Source organism: Euprymna scolopes, chromosome 31, assembly GCF_053919585.1.
Source record: "Euprymna scolopes isolate OS-2025 chromosome 31, ASM5391958v1, whole genome shotgun sequence".
NCBI lineage: Eukaryota > Metazoa > Mollusca > Cephalopoda > Sepiida > Sepiolidae > Euprymna > Euprymna scolopes.
Window position 1 is genome coordinate 49,554,986 of NC_136512.1, and position 22,526 is coordinate 49,577,511.

The 22,526-nt window shown below is 36.4% G+C and overlaps 1 protein-coding gene across 2 annotated transcripts in view; it reads right to left on the minus strand.

The window, feature by feature from the left end:
* LOC145255738 (tubulin polyglutamylase TTLL5-like) overlaps window positions 1-22,526 on the minus strand; it is a 459,668-nt gene that overhangs the window by 72,416 nt on the left and 364,726 nt on the right. For both annotated transcript variants that reach the window (XM_080114369.1, XM_080114368.1), the window contains 2 exons: window positions 7,166-7,266; window positions 3,076-3,278 (listed from right to left, as the gene is read on the minus strand). In XM_080114369.1, the coding sequence (XP_079970495.1) occupies window positions 3,076-3,278; window positions 7,166-7,266 (304 nt within the window). The remainder of the gene's footprint in view (window positions 1-3,075; window positions 3,279-7,165; window positions 7,267-22,526) is intronic.

The window sequence follows — 22,526 nt, forward strand, 5'->3', positions numbered from 1 at the left end:
TCATCATTTCTATTGCACATCAACATTTCTATTGCACATCAACATTTCTTTTACACATCACCATTTCTATTGCAAATCAGCATTTCTTTTAGACATCAGCATTTTGTTTACACATTAGCATTTCTTTTACAAATCATTTCTATTGCACATCAACATTTCTATTACACATCAACATTTCTATTACACATCATTATTTCTATTGCACATCAACATTTCTATTACACATCAACATTTCTATTACACATCAACATTTCTATTGCACATCAACATTTCTATTGCACATCAACATTTCTATTACACATCAGCATTTCTATTACACATCCACATTTCTATTGCACATAAACATTTCTATTACACCTTAACATTTCTATTACACATCAACATTTCTATTACACATCAACATTTCTATTACACATCAACATTTCTATTGCACATCAACATTTCTATTGCACATCAACATTTCTATTACACATCAACATTTCTATTACACATCAGCATTTCTATTGCACATCAGACTTTCTTTTACACATTAGCATTTCTTACATACATCAGCATTTCTTTTATACATTAGCATTTCTTTTACACATCAGTAAAAAATGCTAATGTGCAATAGAAATGGTGAGATGCAATAGAAATGCAGATGTGCAATAGAAATTCCAATGTGCAAAAGAACTGCTTATTTTTAAAAGAAATGCTGATGTGTAAAAACATGATGATGTGCAAAAGAAATGGTGACGTGTAAAAGAAATGCTGATGTGCAAAAGAAATGCTGATGTGTAAAAGAAATGCTGATGTGTAAAAGAAATGCTGATGTGTAAAAGAAATGCTGATGTGCAAAAGAAATGCTGATGTTTAAAAGAAATGCTGATGTGTAAAAGAAATGCTGATGTGTAAAAGAAATGCCGATGTCAAAAAGAAATGTCGATGTCAAAAAGAAATGCTGATGTGCAATAGAAATGCTTATTGGTAAAAGAAATGCTGATGTGTAAAAGAAATGCTGATGTGTAAAAGAAATGCTGATGTGCAAAATAACTGCTGATTTGTAAAAGAAATGCTGATGTGTAAAAAAATGCTGATGTGCAAAAGAAATGGTGATGTGTAATAGAAACGATGCGGATGTGCAATAGTGCAGCATTTCTTTTGCTCATCAGCATTTCTTTTACACATGAGCATTTCTATTGCACATAAGTATTTCTTTTACATATCAGTATTTGTTTTGCACATAAGCATTTCTATTGCACATCCCCATTTCTATTGCACATCAGCATTTCTATCACATATCTGCATTTGTTTTACACATCAGCATTTCTTTTGCACAAATTTCTATTGCACATCAGCATGTCTTTTACACATCAGCATTTCTTTTACACATCAGAATTTCTATTGAACATCAGCATTTCTATTGAACATCAGCATTTCTATTGCACATCAGCATTTCTATTGAACATCAGCATTTCTATTGCACATCAGCATTTCTTTTACACATAAGTTTTATAAAGTAATTTTCTCCATGAAATTCTATACAACTAATTTCATATTATAAAGTAATTATTTGAATAATTTTTGACAGAGTTATGCAAATCTTTTTCAGCGTTTTTCTCGATTACTTTCAACTGAGTTGCATATTTATCCATTCACAAATTTGTTCAACATGACATACCATTGCAAGCGATTGTAAAGGATAACTTCAACCTTAATTGCAAGAATCAGATTTAAATATCATCAAGATACACACCACATATTTATAGAATCCTGTTAATTCTTTGTAACCACAAAAAAATTGACTTAGTGGAAGTCCAGAATTTACTATCATGCAACATTGTACTAAGAACATAGCTGTTCTTAACTTGACCTTGAACTGAACAACAGGTTAAAATTGTAAGAAAGCCCCCCCCCTCATCCATACAAAATTAAATTCACATTCTTCATCAGCACAGGTCATATTGCCATGTTAACAAAATTCACAATTTCCAACGACCATTCACAAGTTACATAGTATAAGTCTGACCTTTAATGAGATGAATAGTACGAGATAATGTTTGGAAGACTCTTGTTTTTGATAGGGATCAATCTTTCTCATTATCCACCACAAAGAAACTTATCAAAATCTTTTAAAATATGCAGGTTAGTACCATTGATCATAACTTTGACTTGAAGGCCCTTCAGCCCCATCTTATTTTTTCCAGTTTTCCAGTCAAAATCATTGCATACAATTCCTAGGGGTATCTTATACAGGATTCTGTGAATAATGTGAATAGTAGATGAATCAATACTGAACTTTAAGAGACACCAACCTTTATCTTAAACTCATCACTAAAGGTATTGTTGACAGACACTGCTTTTAGCATTGATGCACGTAGACTGCACAAGATGCACAATCTACTCATCAACCTAGGTTCTTCTCAAAACTCATAATAAAGTGCATATATTGCAAATATCTCCATGCATACAAGATTATGCTGATAGAAAATCAGATTTTTTTATTCATGGGTTTTTCTATTTAATGTTGCTGGTTGCATCAGATTTTTACAAAAAATTTGCAGCTACTGATTTTAACACCCAAGTTGTGTCCTTGGTCAGAGAAGAAATCCTTTTTAATTAGGGCAGTTTAACAAATTTTTTGTCCCATCTAGAGCGCCGCTTTTCAAATATTTGAATATACTCCATATTGAAAACTTACTTCTAACTATTCTCTGATGAGGAGGTAATTATATAGAGATACTCATCTCTCACCAATGTTAATTTACTATTTTTTAATCTTATTATCTTTGAAGCAGGTACAATGAGATGTATAGCTGATATGTGATGGAAAGTTAAAAACAAAGTTTAAAATATTTGATTATTCAGGAGAGACATGATACATTGTTGTATAGTTAGCTCCCTCATGACAACATGCTTTAAACCATCGTTTGCAAATAAACAATAGAAAACTGAACAAATAAACATCATAAAGGCTGACAGGAATTTATACATAAAAACCAAAACGAACCTTTACTATTTCAACAATAAAAAAATTTGTTTTAATCCCATTTTCTCATCATATACAAGTGTATTCATTTTGAGGTAAGTACTCACCCTTGGAAGGATTTGTAGTTTTCTTTCCTTTGCATGCACCATCTTTCTTGTGATGGGTCGAAAGTTTACCTTCTTTCATTGAAGTAGAAGTGCTTGAACTCTGGGAATCATCTAATGATGGTGCTGTGTTTTCACCCAAAAATATACTCGCAGATTTCTTTAGCTTAGCATATGTGGTTAGGATCATTTCGAGTTCACTTTCACTGAAATTGAATAAAAGATACACAAGCATTAAAATTTATAAATTGTGGTTCTCAATCTTTTAGTGAATAGCAAAATTGATTGCAACAAAACAAAAATGTATATAAAAAAAAGGAACAAATTTTTACATTTATTGTTGCATATTATCTGGTAGTAAAATGCTTTTCAAGTTAAATGTGCTAGGTGTAAGTATGTCAAAAGAAAATTCCTTTTCCAGAAGGTACACTCTCTTCCTCCTCACTTTCTGACTCCGACTGAACTCTCGTGTTCCTCTCACTCTTTTCTCCTTTTTACTATATTTTTCTCTAGTTTAATTGTAAGTTTAACCTCAAAGTTTCACCAACAAATTCATAGTCTTATATGCATTATCAATGTTCATATTTAGGTCAATGAAACAAAGCAGCTTATGCATCTTTTCTAGATTTAAAATGGAGAAAACAAGTGAGGCAACTGTTTTAGTTTTAACTAGAATATCCTTCACAGTGTTGATACAATTTATAATTTGCCAAAAGCAAAGCCACATTTCGGCTGGTGCATTTACTACTAATATTTCTCACTCTTAAACACAACCCCAAAAAGAGTCTCAAATCTAATGTCCTGCACTATTGACCAAGCTCCACCTTTCTCTCCCATCTCTGCAATGTTGCATCTTTGTGTCTGTTTTCAAGTACTTTAATGGAATATGCTCTGATGAACGCATAGCACTTGTGCTGCCTCAACATACATACTCCCAACTAACCTAAAAAGCAGCCAAATCCTCACTCGTTCACTATTGAGGTCCCTAGATGCCAGAAAACATTCAACTCTAAAAGTTTATTGGATTGCTAGATTTCGGAATTCCCTCCCACTTTCTTTATTCCCTGATTGTACTAACTTACAGAAGTTTAAATGTAATGTGAATAGATATCTTGCTGCTCAACTCCCCACAGTTCCCCATTAGACAAAATGCCAAATAGTAACTCCTTATATTTTAAGTAGCAATATGCCTTGTTTGAGTGAAAAAGAGTAAAAGAAAAAATAAGTTAAATAAGAATGATTGAGAGGATTTTATAATAATGTCAAATGCTGTTAGCAAAGAACCTTAAACTATTTGTGTTCCCCCCCAAAAAGATGATCAGAATAAACACTTAACAATAGGAAACTAATGAACAGTTGGGGTTTTAAGTTAAATAAAATGTATTTTAAAGAAAGTTTACATTTTCTTCTCCATGAGTTGCAATTATTCACTATGAGAGAACAGAAAACACAGTGAACTCTAGACCCTGAAAAAGAAGCAAACAAGATTTATCCCCCCCCCTCCTTCCTATTACGTAAGATTATTACTGATCCTTGCAAGTTGGGGTTTGTATGATGCATGTTTCTAAATTCAAAACACTTATAAATATTTGTTAGATCACACATTTTTTTTTATAGTTTTTAATTAACTGTAGTTGATTAGGCTTGAGAGGGGGTTCCATTTGATCATAAAATGATTTTCTTTGTGGTTACAAAGACAATTGTTTATTTTTATGATCAATTTTAAAATAAATATTGTACTTCAAACAATTTATTTGTTTTTCTAATTCAATGACACATTAAACATGATGACCTTAAATTGGAATATGATTTTGTTATAAAAGAATTGTTGAAAGGATTTAAGTTTCTTTTGCTTTGCACATCAGCTTTTGTGGGATCATTAATGAAGGATAGTTTGTTTTGATATGCAAACAAAAGGTTTGAAGCATTCTCTTTTCTGATGAGAATAAATATTTAGTTGTTATAAAATAAGACATAGATGAATTGCATATACAAGCAATTTCAATCATAACTAGGATTCTTATTATAATTGAATGAACACAAGAGTAATGATATTTAATGGATATCGTAATTTGTATGAAAAGGCTAAATTATTATTCCACATCCAAATTACCTCCTAATAGCTAATTATTATCAAATTGTTTTAAACATAACTAGCAGGAAAATGTGACATTGAATGAGGATCATTACTATGCCCTCAGAATCAGTGCCTTATACATATATTTAAAATTTTATGGTTCACTTAGAGGTGAGGGCACGTAAATATTCAACATATGGAGATTAACAGATTCAGGGTCATTTCCATTATCTTCCCCAGAAAATTTTATACATATGATTTCAATTTCTATTGAAATGGGATGTATTTTAAGTTTTAACGTTTTTTTTGTTTTGTTCTTTTGCTCTTATAGCCTCCTTAGTTGTGCATTTAGATATTCGGGAACATTTCCTTTTTTTCCTTGGAAAATTTTACATTCAAATACATTTGTAGATTTTATGTACATTTTCTAATTTTTCTTTCTAGAGGAGAGACATAATCATAAACACACAGATGGAGTTTTGTGAAATTCAATTTTTGTAGTTTTTAACTTTCTTATGTATTGAATTAAGCTATTTATATCTAACTAGTGGGGGATACTCAGTGTTGCCCGGGTGTTTGGAGGTGTGTGTGTTGGGGGGGGGGTTTAGATCAAAACATGGCCGGGTGTTTGGTGGTGTGTGTGTTGGGGGGGGGGGGTTAGATCAAAACATGGCCGGGTGTTTGGTGGTGTGTGTGTTGGGGGGGAGGTTTAGATCAAAATATGGCCGGGTGTTTGGTGGTGTGTGTGTGTTGGGGGGGGTTAGATCAAAACATGGCCGGGTGTTTGGTGGTGAGTGTGTTGGGGGGGGGGGTAGATCAAAACATGGCCGGGTGTTTGGTGGTGTGTGTGTTGGGGGGGGGTTAGATCAAAATATGGCCGGGTGTTTGGTGGTGTGCGTGTGTGTTGGGGGGGGGTTAGATCAAAACATGGCCGGGTGTTTGGTGGTGAGTGTGTTGGGGGGGGGGTTAGATCAAAACATGGCCGGGTGTTTGGTGGTGTATGTGTTGGGGGGGGGTTAGATCAAAATATGGCCGGGTGTTTGGAGGTGTGTGTGTGGGGGGGGGGTTAGATCAAAACATGGCCGGGTGTTTGGTGGTGTGAAAGAAAAAGTTTTAGTAGGAAGGTAGGCTTGAACACCACTTGACGCGAAAACGTGGAAACGAAAGGTAAAAAAAGGACAAACACCTAACCATCTCAGCCACGAGGGAAGAGGAATTGATAAGCGTGTTAAGTTAACGTTTATAAATTGAAATTGACAGGTGCGAGGAAGCTAAGTCGCATGATGTTTGACCTAGTTTTGTGCTGCAAGCCAGTTTCTGTTTTCCCTGCCCCATCGTTCGCTTTTCAAAAATATCTCTAAAATAGCTGGTAAAAGTCAGGCAAATTAAAGATAGCCGCGACTCTCGTTCTTAAGTCGTAGATATTATGATTTAGACAGCATATAAAAAGTTGGTACTCATGCAGAGAGTGATCTGTGCTGAAATAATAAGGTTATTATTTAAAAAGCCATTCTTAATATGGGGAGAGGAGGGTGTTTTGTACCTATTCTGTAACCTTACAATTGAATAAAAAAACATATCATAAAACTTTAATTAAACCTGGAAATACAATTTAAAAAATAGTGCGGATCACTCTCTGCATTAGCACCAAAAAGTTTTAAGAAGAAGTGAGCCGACTGAGAAGTCCGACAAAAAAGTCTTTTGTGGACATACACAAAAATACACAAACACACATTTTTTTCTTTTATATATATAGATAATTATAGAAATAAACTTTAAAATACATTAACTCCCAGTTAATAACATTAACTGGTATTGCAGCAAATATACATATATATATATATATATATATATAGAGAGAGAGAGAGAGAGTATCATTTTATTACATAAATACATGATACATAGTAAATATGTTTCTGTTAAAACCAAAAAGGAAACATTTCTATTGATACATGGGCCTTTCCTGATAAACTCAAAATTAAATTTTAATATATATAAAAAAAAAAAAAAACTTACTTGGAATATTGCAGAAACCGATTGAAATCATTAGTATTAATTAGTTGGCTGATGTCATCCTTTATTTCACTGTGTAGGGTTTTTTTCAACTGAAGAGTTTCCTACAAGTAAAATTAATAAAAAAAACTTTTTTCTCATAAAATGTAATCATGATCTGTGAATAACAATTTATATTTTTCTAAAAAAAAAAAAAATTATAAATTGTAAATAAAATATCTTGTCAATTGATAGAATTTTATTTTTGGGAAACATTTTTATTGGTGACAATTTTTTATTATATACTATATAAATATATAAACGTTGTCCGAGGCATTGCCTGAAAATCTCTCATTCCAAATGTCATTACCTGATATTGATAGGCTCCCTCAGGAATGACAAATACCAGTATTTCTTTGGGCTGCTGTGTTAAGGGTACCATCCAATATCCCTTAAGGAGGTCACATTTATTAATATATTTCACTCACCCTATTCTGTCTCTACAGTCGACCATTGTGAGAATAGGATATAAATCGGCCTCTTTGAAAATTGGTACAGAATCACACTGTCCTGCAGGGTTCTATTATCTCGTGTTTCAACATGTATGCTATCTCTTCCCTCCAGTACTGCTAGTTTTCTTGGACTTGGGTGGCAAGGGCTGTTACCTAATTGGTTTACCCTCCTTCAACTCCTCATCATGTACTGCTGTGTTTGTGGGCCTGAATACACTTGAGAATAGGTCCTTATATTTCAATAATATTGTTTTTAATCCCTGTATTTCTTTCGGGGGTAAATGTGCAAATTTGGATTCCAAGTTTCTCAGAATTGACAAATTAATTTAATGGATGGGTTCTTCTCTGCATAAGTTTTTCTTTCAGAAGAGTTTTGCTGTAGCATGGTGTGATCTAATTTTCTCTACATCCGCCAGAAATGCTTTTTCATCATATTGATGTGATATGCACACCTTCTGATACCTTGCTTTAAACGGCTTTCTGTTCAAGGGTAGGAGTAGAAGGTCTTTTCATCTTCCTTAAATTTTCTTTCTAGTGCTTTCTTATTATATGTGGCCTTCATAGTTCTGCTTATTTTCTAAAGGAGTTCTGGTTAACTCCTATTCTTTGAATAAGGGTTGTTGCATTTTAGCTACATATTCCAACATGTTGCTCAGTATAAGCTTGTTGCTGACCCATTATTCATTTAGTTTTAATGGTCCCCATATTGAATTCCAAAGAAGGGTTGAATCCTAAAAATTCTTGAACTGCTTTGCTGGCTGCAAAAACATGAAAAGAATCATTCAATGCCACTCATTATTGTGTTCTACACAGTATGCCCTTAGTGTAGTTTGCAGGGTTACATGAAATTGCTCCAATAGATCCTGGGACTGAAGATGGTATGTAGTTTGCAGGGTTACATGAAATTGCTCCAATAGATCCTGGGACTGAAGATGGTATGTAGTTTGCAGGGTTACATGAAATTGCTCCAATAGATCCTGGGACTGAAGATGGTATGTAGTTTGCAGGGTTACATGAAATTGCTCCAATAGATCCTGGGACTGAAGATGGTATGTAGTTTGCAGGGTTACATGAAATTGCTCCAATAGATCCTGGGACTGAAGATGGTATGTAGTTTGCAGGGTTACATGAAATTGCTCCAATAGATCCTGGGACTGAAGATGGTATGTAGTTTGCAGGGTTACATGAAATTGCTCCAATAGATCCTGGGACTGAAGATGGTATGTAGTTTGCAGGGTTACATGAAATTGCTCCAATAGATCCTGGGACTGAAGATGGTATGTAGTTTGCAGGGTTACATGAAATTGCTCCAATAGATCCTGGGACTGAAGATGGTATGTAGTTTGCAGGGTTACATGAAATTGCTCCAATAGATCCTGGGACTGAAGATGGTATGTAGTTTGCAGGGTTACATGAAATTGCTCCAATAGATCCTGGGACTGAAGATGGTATGTAGTTTGCAGGGTTACATGAAATTGCTCCAATAGATCCTGGGACTGAAGATGGTATGTAGTTTGCAGGGTTACATGAAATTGCTCCAATAGATCCTGGGACTGAAGATGGTATGTAGTTTGCAGGGTTACATGAAATTGCTCCAATAGATCCTGGGACTGAAGATGGTATGTAGTTTGCAGGGTTACATGAAATTGCTCCAATAGATCCTGGGACTGAAGATGGTATGTAGTTTGCAGGGTTACATGAAATTGCTCCAATAGATCCTGGGACTGAAGATGGTATGTAGTGGATCTTATATATGTAACTCAATTGTTCTGTGATTTGCTTGAATATCTTTAACATGAAATTAAAAGTTTTGTTGGTCTGTATCATCTTTGATAGCTTCATTTTGGTAAGGAAATTTACAAAGGTGTGTGCTGCCTTCTTCTGCTAAGATACTACATAATGGAATCACTTCTGGGAATCTTGTAGATGGACACATTATGGTCAGCACATACTTGTGACCTGCCTTAGTTCCACATAATTGATGATTACTTGGCTAAACGTTCCTCTACCACTAGCATGGGTTGGAGTGGCACTGGGGGAATGCGTTTTCTCCCACACCTCTATTGGTGTATTCTCACTCTCTCTTTCTCACTATTTACGCCATTCACCCTCCCAAAGGTGACGAAAACAAAAATGAACCAATATTTTGGTGCAAAGCAAAAGCATGTGGGGCGAAAACTGAAGAAAACCATTGAAGACATTAATGGCTTACACCGAAGAAGTAAAATGGCAGATGTCTTGCTAATTGCGCTGTGATGTGAATCCATGGTATCGACCAAAGTACCATATGCACAAACCAATCCACAGGGTTGGAATGAACAGAAAAGAGTGAACTGAATGCAGATTCGATTGCCTTGCACAAGGATGCAAAGGAGCCATCACTGTATGACATAAGGCCACAAAAGAGGAATGGCTATGTTGCACTGAAACGCAACGGATGTGTCTACTTCACATAAAGTAAGATAACTGATCTTCTACTATGAAGAACCATTCATCGAAAGAAAGTTTATGGAAATATTTACTGGAAAGAGAGGAACCATGAACCCCAATGAAGGGAATAGCAAAAAGGAATTGATCTTCCACTATGCTACAGAAATATTTGCTAGAGAGAGAGAGAGGACAATGTTGATCCTGCTGAAGGAGATGTGAGCTAAAGATTGGATTATATCTGGACTGTATATCGCATATTGATATTCTGAAAATCTACAGGATTGGAATTTCTTATGGACATTTTACACTTATCTGGATACTGTATGTATTGTAAAAAGTAAGTTTTTTTTGTGTTTTCTAATCCCTCGACCCCAAGCTCTCTCCATCCCCATTGGACAGTCAAGCTAATTTGATAGACATTCATATTTAAATATGTTTCATATTATTTTTGGACTGAAGTAATCCTTTCTTATAGAAAAAGAGAGAAAGAGATTTTATTTATTAAATTCTTGTGTTATCTTCTGCCTTTCTTTACCTCGTTATTATTGCAGATGATTTATTTCCTACCACTTTAGTTTCTGCATCAAGTTTAGGTTTGGTCTTATTTGGCTTTTGGCGATGCTGTTAGCCACACCTATCATTGGTAAGTTATCAATCGCCTCTGCTATGACTTTCCCAGTGTTCTATTCTGATTCCAAGTAAACTTTAAACAGTGAAATAATCATGAATTTATTTCCTATACCCTTAATTGTGATGTATCCGTAGCTGTTTTCGCTTCTCTAGAATGTTAATTGGTTCGCTCTGGCTTTGTTAAGAAATATATCCTCTCGAAAGATTTGCATTCCTTATCTACTTATTGTTTGCCTAGGGTAATCTGATTAGGTTCCATAACTCGCCTCATTTGGCATTTTGCAGCCATATGACTCAGCCTCCTACAGTTGAAGCATTATGGGTCTGGTTTTCTACCTCAGTGATGGTCAGTTAGCTGAAAATGGCGGGTTCTCGATACATGCATGTGGACATCTTGCATGATTTTCTCTGACATGTGGATGTGTGGGTCCTAGAGGTTTTGATCTATAACTTTTATGTTATTACATACTTTTCTACTAAAGTAGTTATAACAAGCCCAGTTTCTATCTTTTTATTAGTTTTCTGATATCTTGCAGAATGCAGTTTTGATACTAATTTGTATCCTTTCAAGATAGCTGTGTTCATAGTTCACACAATTCTCTGCTGGGAGCGCTGCATACTTTCTGGAGCTTTATCACTTAATGTAGACTGCATTATCTAGTATTCTTTTGGTCAGTTCATGTTGATGACGGTTCTTTCAACGTGTGTGAAATAATCATTGTGGGAGTTGAAAACTCTCAGCCGAACTCGTCGCCCTTTAACTCAGAAGAGCAGACTGACTGGTATTCCTCCTCTTTACGCTATGACCTCTACAGTCCCAAAAGTTAAGAAACTTTTTTTTCTGTTCGTAACTTTTGCAGCCTACTAATCTAAAAGCACTGACATGCTTACTTTTTTATTTTTTCTCTTTTTCCTTATCAAAGGTTTGACTTTAATCCTGAATATTTGTCTTGTTTTCTTCTTTCTCCTAAATCTTTTGTCAAAAATGCTATTATTAACCAATACTTTTTCTTATATTTAAAACGAGAAAAAAACAAAAAAGTCTCCCATGAAAGTGAACATTTCCCAAATTATATTTGCATATTATCTGAACTCAAAAACATGCGGCTTTTTTATTTTTTCCCTCTAAAGTATGTATTACTTCTAGCTAAAGTTAATACATAACCCTAGAACTGTAAGCCATTTTGAGTTTCAGAACAGTTTCAGATGGTTCGCTGTTACACACAAGTCCTGGGAGGTGACCTGTTTGTTGTAGACAGTTCCACAGAACAAAATATTCTTACCGTGTCGAAACCCGGGAAAAGAACATGTGAAATTGCTCCAGAAAAGGCCTAATATTTATGAAGCAATTCTGGTTTCTGATTGGTTTGTAGCAGAACGTGAATTAATTTGATTCGTCAGTTCTTAGCAGCGTCGTTTATAAATAGAATCGTCCGACTGTGTGGGATCATACCCCATTACCAGTCCAAAATATTGCAACATCCTCCCTATTTTTTATAATGGGGAAGTCCCTTGTGTTTGTTCTGCTCAAAAATAAATATATATTTTTATATTTACTTGGAGATAACAAAAATTAGAAATCATTTGTATCTTAGAATTTTAGCATTTAAAAAGACGCCATTTTTAATTGTGTTCAAATGTCAAAAAGGAAAATTAAAGATTTTTTTTTTCTTTTTTTTTTAAGCAAAAGTATTAGTTACGCATTAGTAGGTTAAAGTGTTAATACAAATAAAATGGATACAGTTTAACGTCTTGTCCAGGACTATCCCTTTTTTTTTTTTTTTTTTTTGATATATAAAAATCTATATACTCTGAGCATTAACCCTAGGGGTTTCTGCTAATATTCATGCAAAAAAGTAAGAGCCTTCTCATAAGTGGAACTTAGCTGGTCTGTATTTTTAATATATAGAAATCTATATACATACAGGGCAGTGAAAGAAAAAAAAAAATTATTCAGTCAAATTCACCAACAAGCTTTGAGAAAAAACGTTCTAGCTTTATCCGTGTCGCCGGTTTCGTAAATACATCAGCGATATTTTGTTCTGATGATATGTAATTCAAAATAATGGATTCCTTTTTTATCTCGTTTTTTATGAAATGGTATTTTATATCTATATGCTTAGATCTTTGGTTGATTATCGTGTTCTGTGCTAAGACTATACTGGCTTGATTATCACAATTAATTACTACGGGGCTTGTAATCAATTCTGGCTCTAAAATAGTTTTCAGGATATTTTTAAGGTAGAGTGCTTCCTGGGTCGTGTGTGTGAGCGCGATAAATTCTGCTTCACACGTAGAGAGAGATACAATCTGTTGCTTTTTAGATTTCCATGAAATAATAGGCCCATTTTCTGAGAGTCTGAAACAATATCCAGATACACTCTTACGATCGTCGTTTGCCCAGTCTGAATCCGAAAAACCTAATTTTAGGGGATTTCTTGATTTTCTAAATACTAACTTCTGTTCTTTGGTTCCTTTTAAATAACGTAGGACTTGTTTAGCTCTGTTTAAATCCTTCATTGTCAGTCGTGATAATTTTTGTGACAGTTTTGTTACTGTATAGCATATGTCGGGCCTGGTTGCAGTCATTAAATATATAAGACTACCTATAATTTTGCGATATTGTGTGTCATTTATTATTTCAGATTCTGTGTGTATATTTTTATTAATATCATTTTCGACCGGTGTAGAGCGTTTCTTGCACTCTCCCATTCCAAATTTTAATAGTATTTTGTTGATGTATCTCGATTGAGTCATCGTAACAAGTCCTTTGCTTTGAGTAAATTCTATCCCCAGAAACCAGGATATTTTGCCAAGATCGGTCATTTTGAATCTTTTACTTAATTTGTTCTTAACATCAGATAACATTATGTCACAATTTGATGCGATTAAAATATCATTGACACACAAAACCAAAATCAGTAGTTTATCGTCTTTGTGTTGGGTATATAAACAGGGGTCTACAGCACATTGTCTAAATTGTTGTTTAATAATATATAATCATGAAATACTGTGTTCCAACACTGAGCACTCTGCTTTAGACCATATAATGACTTGTTAAGTTGCCACACACTATTTTTATTTTTCATTATAAATCCCTCTGGAGGGGTTATATAAATTTCACAGTCTATTGGGGCATTCAAATAAGCATTTTTTACGTCCATTTGATGGATGTTTAGGTCATATTGTGATGCGACTTGCAGTAAAATTCTGATTGTCGTTAGGTTTGTGGTTGGTGAAAACGTAGAAAAGTATTCTTTACCGTAAATCTGAGAGCACCCCTTAGCAACAAATCTTGCTTTGTACTGTTCTACGCCTGATGCTGTACTCTTTTTTTGTAAAGATCCATCTGGTAGAAATAACATGTTTATCTCTTGGGAGAGGCACTACCGTATAGGTATCATTTTCGGTTAAGGCATCTACTTCTTTTTTCATGGCAATTTTCCATTCATCACAATGTTCTGAATTAATTGCTTCGTTGAAGCTTTTTGGCGCATTTTCCATTGAATAGCAATAGTCGATTTGATAATCTTTTATATTGTCGACCACAAAAAAATCGGGTCGTCTTCTATTTCTTTTGGGATATCTTTCGACTTTATCATCATCATCATGGACACTCTCGTCTCCGTCATTTTTATTGTTTTCATTTGTTCTAATTATTTGAGGTAATATAATTTCATCCTCTTCATATAACGGGTTTTCGTCTGTAAAATTAAACGTGTCTGTGAATTTTACACACCGGATTCTTTTTATTTTATTTTTTCGGGAAAAAATATTAAATTGGCTGGACTGTTTTTATCGTATCCAAGAACTATACCTCTGTCAGCTTTAATATTCAATTTACTCTTTTTCTCTATATATGCGAAGCAAGTTGAACCAAATATATGCATTCTGCTTAAATTTGGTTTTTTACTGCAGAAAGATTCATATGGAGTTTTAGATAGTATTTTGTTAAAGCACCTATTGCGTGTATAGGCTGCCGCCATAAGTGCATACGTCCAGAGGTTTTTAGGGAGTTTTGATTCAATGAGTAGGCATCTTGCCATTTCAAAAAGTGTCTGCCACGCACGTTCAGCAGTCCCGTTTTGGTGTGGCGATCTAGGAGCTGATGTTTCATGCCTGATATGATGGTTAATTAGTAAAAGTTCAAAGTCTTTATTGGTGAATTCCGTACCATTGTCAGAGCGAATACACTTGATTTCACCGTAGGGGGCCATGTCGGCTAGATATTTCTTAGTTGCTAGCAGGGTATCAGATTTGTTCTTTAAAAAGTAAACCATTATTAAACCTGAATGGTCATCTACGAAATTCAACACATATCTATAATGTTCTCTGGCCATCGGTTCTATGGGACCGTTCAAGTCACAATGCACCATTGATAGGATTTTTTTTTGCCTTTTTGTCTGGTATCTTGTTTTGATAGTTTGTCATTTTCCCTTGCGTACACACGTCGCAGTTGAAGGATTTTGATGTTTGTATTCGCATTCCATCAACTACAGTCGGCAACTTTTTGATATCAGGAATATTGCAGTGTCCAAAACTTTTATGCCATGTCTGTAGATCATGGCAGGCGGTTTTTGATGGGACTACGCTATTTAAATAATATAGTCTTCCATTTTCTTTAATGTCGAATACAGTTCCATTCAGGTATACCAGTTTTGATTTATTGGGGCTAAAGTTTATATTTGCACCTTGTTTTGTGGCAGCTTGTACAGAAAATATATTTTGTTTAAATTTTAGGATTAGAAGAGCGTTTTCTAGAATACAGAAACACTGTTCACCTTTATTGTTCTTCAGCAAGATTTTCGCATTGCCTCTTTTCAAAATGATATCATTGACTAGATTCCTGTCAGCTAGTTCTACAAAATGATTTTGTGGCTTAAAGTTGGGATCAAAATTGATAAAATCAGATTCCTTTGTAATCACATGTGCCGTGGCCCCACAATCGACAAGAAAATTATTATTGTTTGTTGAAGCATCAAATGTACACGAAAATAAAAATGTATGTTCGCTAACAGAGCTCTCTACATTTTTAATGTAGTCGCCATTTTGAGTCCTGTATCTACATTGGAAACTCTTGTGATTAGGTTGTCCACAATTATAGCAAATAATTTTTGTACTTTTCTTAGGAAAAAACCTGCTTTTGGCAAAGTTGCATTTTTTATTCCTGGCATGGGAATAATTCGATTTTGGTGTTTTTCTGTGTGTTTTTAAGTCTCATGATATTTGTGGATTCGTTTTTTTCTGTGATCATTTTTTCAGTTTCTTCGTAACTTCTGAGTGCTACCTTGAATTGGCTAAAAGTCATGGGTTTTTTTTTTTCTGGGTTATTACGGTGGTAAATGGCTTGAAATCACTCGGTAATCCCTTAAGGACCATGGAAATTAACAGACTGTCACTTATAACTTCACCAGACATTTTTAAAGAATTTGCAGTTGTCTCGGCTCTTATAATATAATCAGTAATAGTTTCGGCTTCCATTCGTTTTAGAGAGATCAGTTCAGTGTATAAAGAAATAATTTTGGGTTTTCCTTTCGATAAATAATGTTCTCTCAATATGTTTAATGCTTTGTAGCCGTCGTCCAGGGCTTCTCTCATTACCAGTGATAGACTTCGGTCATCTAAACACTGTATTAATTCCGCAAAGACAGTTGCGTTCTTTTCAATGAAGTCGGGGTCGTTTCTGTTTTCAGGTTGTGTTTGTAGTACTTTGTGTAGCTTTTGGATTCGTAGATATCCTAGAAATTTAACTTGCCACAATTCGAATTTTGATTCGGATCCATCGAAATAAAGACGCACGCTGGGCGCATAACCTCTAGAAGTGTAAGTCATTTTTAGTTTCAGAACAGTTTCAGATGGTTCGCTGTTACACACAAGTCCTGGGAGGTGACCTGTTTGTAGTAGACAGTTCCACAGAACAAAATATTCTTACCGTGTCGAAACCCGGGAAAAGAACATGTGAAATTGCTCCAGAAAAGGCCTAATATTTATGAAGCAATTCTTGTTTCTGATTGGTTGGTAGCAGAACGTGAATTAATTTGATTCGTCAGTTCTTAGCAGCATCGTTTATAAATAGAATCGTCCGACTGTGTGGGATCATACCCCATTACCAGTCCAAAATATTGCAACAGTATTACTTCTTAATCAGATTTTTAAACGAGTTAAAAATAACTAGACTTTTTCAATTTGATAAAAGTTCCATTATAGCATATTTATTATGGGGTGGAGCTGAAACAGTTTAACATACCAGCTCGACCTAGATAAAGGCAAAAAGTATCCATGCATTAACATGGGAGGGGAGACTATCTTCAAGTACTATCCTAAGCCGGGAATGGGGCAACGGACTTCTAAGTAGATATTAATAAGTCCTTCTCACCTTTTTTTTATTTTATTTTATTTCTTTTTTTCTCAATGGAGAGTAGATAATGCATGTGGATGAGTTATCGGCAGGTCCAGTAACTCTCGCCTCTCCTTTTTTGTCCTTCAGTCCTCATTTCCAATGAATGATTTTTCAGACAAAGAGTGAAGAAAAAGCTGCTTTCCAGGTCGGTAGTACTTTGTAAAGAGTAGCCTGAGATGTCGGAAAATTTCTGTTTCTATGTCTATCCTTGTGGTCATGTCACTAGTAAGGGTGCTGGAGGTAAATGTTTCATCTGGGCTGACGTTACTCGCCTGATAGTCAGGGACCCGAACTATGGAGGCTGTCCTATCAGCAGGTGCAAAGTACCGGGGCTGCTGTATTGCCATTTGGTGAATGGATTCTGGATCATACAGTAGTTTCTGGTAGGGCCTCTCGATGCCATACTAGTGGGTAATTGTTACGGCTTTACCTTATGTGCTACAAAAAAAACAATTTTCTTGTTTTTTTCTCTTATTTTCCCTCTCTGTCCTGCTCTAACCAAGTCTACCGACCTGCTCCACAAACCCCAACACCTCAACAATCATGACAAATCTCCAAAAAAGAAACACGAATAAACCTAGAACACCATCCTCCAACATAGACCCCTACTACCAGATCTTCACCAACATCAGAGGTTGAAACACAATTACAAGAGACGAAACCGGACATATTCTTTCTAAGTGAAACTGGCATAGGGCCAACCACTTCTCTAGACGAATTCATAATTAAAGGATACTCTAACTTAAAATCTAAATCTGACCCCCAAGATCGCCATGGGCATGGAATATGTGTCTACATCAAAGATGGCTTTCCATGTGGTAGGGATATCTCCAGAGAAAACCCTAATTTACCTTATATGTGCTTCTGGGTTGCACTAGCTTACACCACTGCATTTAAATTTGCCCTCTATCGCCCCCACAACAGTGAGGTTACTATCTTTAAGAGCATATCTGAGAAAATTGACCACATCCTGTCTGCTCATCTTTCGGCTAACATTCACATTTGCGGTGACTTCAATGTCCATAATGTGGAATGGCTGACCCACTCAAATAAAACCGATGACGAGGGGAGGTTTTGTCATGATTTTGCCATTGCCTATGACCTCACTAAGATTGTTCATGAACCCACCCGTGTGCCCGATACTACCGGTCAATATGCAAGCCTTCTAGACCTTTTCCTCACAACTTTCCCTGAGCTGTGTTTATGTTCCGTTTTATCTCCTCTGGGATCCTCTGACCACTCTGTTGTATCAGTTAAGATAAAAATGAAATGTAATAAGTCTTCAGATGTACTTCTCCACCGTACTGTATATCGATACTCTATAGCTGACTGGGATAGCTTCCGTATATTCATATCTGACCTACCTCTGCATTCTATGTTTAAAAAGAATGTGTCCTCTATAGTATCAGATCTGACCGAATGGTTAATTGTAGGCATAGACCGATTCATACCATCTAAAAAATTCCAAAAAAAACTAACAGCCAGCCATGGTTCTCCCCTGAATGTGCTGCTGCCATCGCACACAGAAATCATTTTCCATAGCTACCGACGTAATAGATGTACTAAGACTAAAGCTGCTTTCAGGACTGCCAGCAACCACTGTAAAAGAGTAATAAAAAATGCAAGAGAGCTATATGCTCAGTCTGTTAAATCCAAAGTAGCTGAGCAGTTCTCGCAAATAGCAAATAGGATCTTGAACAGAAGCGTGCGTTCTATCCCAACTATCATCAATGGACCTGAGGTCATCTCGTCAGCATCAGACAAGGCCAAACAATTCGCCAAGAACTTTGCAGCTAATTCTACCCTATGTGACAATCAACTCCCTGTATTTCCTCCTATAACAGACAACACGCTATGCAACATACAAATATCTAATCAAGAACCTTGATTCCAGTAAAGCAATTGGCCATGATGGCATTCCAGTTATAGTGCTGAAAAAGCTCCAACCAGAACTTGCCCCCATACTTACAGAACTGTTTAAGCATTGCGTTAAGGAGAAGTGCTTTCCAACACCCTGGAAAACCTCATCAGTATGCCCTGTATTTAAGAATTCAGGTGAAAAGTCATCTCCCTCTCAGTACAGACCAATAAGTCTCCTGTGTGTCATGAGTAAGTTGTTGGAATCCATATTAAAGATCAACCACCTCAACAGAAACAACCTTCTTAGTGACATGCAATATGGCTTCCGCTCTGCAAGATCTACAGCAGCTGTGCTAATGGTTATATCACATAGGATTAGTGAATCTCTTGACAAAGGTTTCCTTTCCAGGGCAATTGCTCTTGACATATCGAAGGCCTTCAATAAAGTATGGCATAAGGGTCTACTTCACAAGATTTCCAGCTACGGTATTACTGGAAATGTTTTCTCAATCATTAAATCATTTCTCTCTGATAGGTTCATAAGAGTAGTGGTTGATGGGCAGAAATCAGAGGCCCACAGTATTAATGCTGGAGTCCCCCAGGGGTCAATCCTGGGCCCAACTCTCTTCCTGATCTACATCAATGATCTCCCAAAACACATACTTAAATCATTTGTTGACATCTATGCTGATGACATGACCATCTATGGCAACACATCAAAGGCCGTAAATGACAAAGTTCTCTCTAATTCTCTCTCCTCTGATCTTGAGCACGTGGTACAATGGGGGGAAGAGATGGCTTGTTACTTTTAATGTATCCAAAACCAAGCTCCTATCTTTACATCATCTGGCATCAATTGAAATGGATGGCTCTCGTCTTAGGGAGGCTCCATGTTTTGACAAGCTTGTGGGTTTGACCTTTACTCCTGATCTGAAATGGAACACGTACATCAAATCTGTTGCCAGGGACGCTGGGAAAATGGTGGGATCCTTCTACCGCTCCAGAAGATATCTTACTAATAATGCAATTCTCTATCTGTATAAAAGCCAAGTGCATCCAAGAATGGAGTACTGCTGCCACATCTGGGCAGGAGCTGCTAAAAACAGCCTATCCTGCCTTGACAGAGTACAAAATAGACTTTGTGGTTTGGTGGGGGATGCCCTTTTCTCTTCTCTGCAGCCTCTCTCCCACAGAAGAGACGTTGCGAGTCTGTCTTTGTTTTATCATTATTTATTTTTTATATTTACACAGTGATCACCACTTATCAAGGCCCGGAAGCCACTCAGGGATAAGGGTTATTGCAAGTACATTACGTTAGTGTGGAGATTTGATGAAGTGTTTACTTAAGGGGGCGGTTCATTAGGAATTTGCTAACATTGGACTTGAAGACATCCAAGTTGTAGTCCGGAGGGAAGCAGGCAGACGGAACAGAGTTCCACAGGCGTGCAGTTCTAAGAAAGAAGCTTTGTTCATGGAATCCGCGTTTTGATTTAGGCACAAATATAGAGTGGGGGAAATTTTTCACAGTGGATTCAGCTAGACGGGTGTTTTTCATGAAAGATTGGCGAGGGGGGACCAGAGATTGGAGTTCAGACGAGCACCTGCCATGGAAATAACGATAAAACAAGGATAGGCTTGCAACGTCTCTTCTGTGGGAGAGAGGTTGCAGGGTAGAGAAAAGGGCATCCCCCACTAAGCCACGAAGTCTATTTTGTACTCTGTCAAGGCAGGATAGGCTGTTTTTAGCAGCTCCTGCCCAGATATGGCAACAGTATTCCATCCATGGCAAGTGCTCGTCTGATCTCCAATCTTTCGTCCCCCCTCTCCAATCTTTCACGAGAAACACCCGTCTGGCTGAAACTACTGTCAATAATTTTCCCCACTCTTTATCTGTGCCTAAATCCAAAGTAGATTCCATGAGCAAAGCTACTTTCTTAGAACTGCACGCCAGTGGAACTCTCTGCCGCTTGTCTGCTTCCCACCTGACTACAACTTGGACGTCTTCAAGTCCAACGTAAACAAACTCCTGACAAACCGCCCCCTTAAGTAAGACACTCTATCAAAACCCCTAATACTAATGATTACTACAATACTATCTCATTGATTACTGTACACGCAATAACCCTTATCCCTGAGTGGCCTCCGGGCCTTGATAAGTGGTGACCCCCATGTAAAAAAAGATCGACTTAGCTACGTCACTTCCTGTTCCCCATATTTCTTCCTCTTTTCCGATGGACCTTCAAGCAGCCAAGATGTAACAAACACCGCTCCGGGTGGCATGAGCCACCACAGAGCCCTGACTAGCCAGTCAGCCTTTCACAGCTACCGATCGCAAGTAACGAACTCTCATTCTTTCTATCGCTTCTTCATGTATATTTATGTAAATAAATTGCATTTCTTTCGCTGATATAGAACGGTCCAATTCCTCTACCATTAAATACAGCCACCATTACACACATGGGGACGGGGCCGTCTATCACACAGCAGACCATCCTGTCCCCAACATCATCTACCTCTTTCTCTACAAATTTTGGGACTTTCACTATCCCCATTCGTTTGGTATGCTACGCTAACTTCACTCATCCTAGTTTCGTGCTAAATTCTAGCGATTTCGATTTCCGTCCTAGCCATTATTCTATGCTTTTACAATTCCTACCTCAGCTGGCATCATGGCCGTTGTATCTAATGGTCATTTTTCCAGAGTTTCCTCGACAATCACATCGTTATCTACCATGCATTTGGTGACTGTTCTTATTAACTATCTTCCTCATAGTTCTAATTTGTATTTCTAATTTCTGCCTTATCTTATTTCAGCTTATCTTTGTTTAGCTTATGCAGTCTATCTGGGGATGGGTCCTTCATAAAACTTTCTCTGTCAATCATTTGGCCTTACTTGTTATTACAAATCAGTAAATAATCAATAAAAAAGGCTATCCAAGTCGTGAGCAGCCAATTATGCTACGAACGACAATTGTCCCCCTGGATAGAATCTCCCACTCAGTTTATTGTTTGCTCTGAACTCTGTGTTGCCCACAATACATGATAAAAAAAATAGATCATACGTATTGTTATAATATGTCATGACAGGTTGTCTGGTTCACGATAATATTTCCTCATTCAACCATGAAGTGATGCAAGACAGAATTACAATATATGAAAAGAATTTTTTATTATCAGGGATTTAACTTTTTGGAATCTGAATAGGTTAAAGGTGGCGGTTGAACACAATACAATCATGACCAACAGGGAGAGCAGAGTTGGGTTGAAAGGAACGTGTTCTTTGCCGAGTGAAGAAACAAACATAAATAAAAAAAGAATCTTGGGTCATTGAGTCCTTTGCAAAATTACCTCTCCTCCTATCTCGCTTTTAAAATTTTTCTTTCATGTTCCTTTTCTGTCATGAATTCTTTTAAATTCTGAGGTGGCATATTGCTCTTGCATGGATTCCCATCATTCCAATTTAATATGAGATTTATATTAACACATCTGGCTGGTTTTGAGAATTTGGAGAAAAACTTATTCCCTCATGGTTATGTATTCCTCGCTAAAAGCA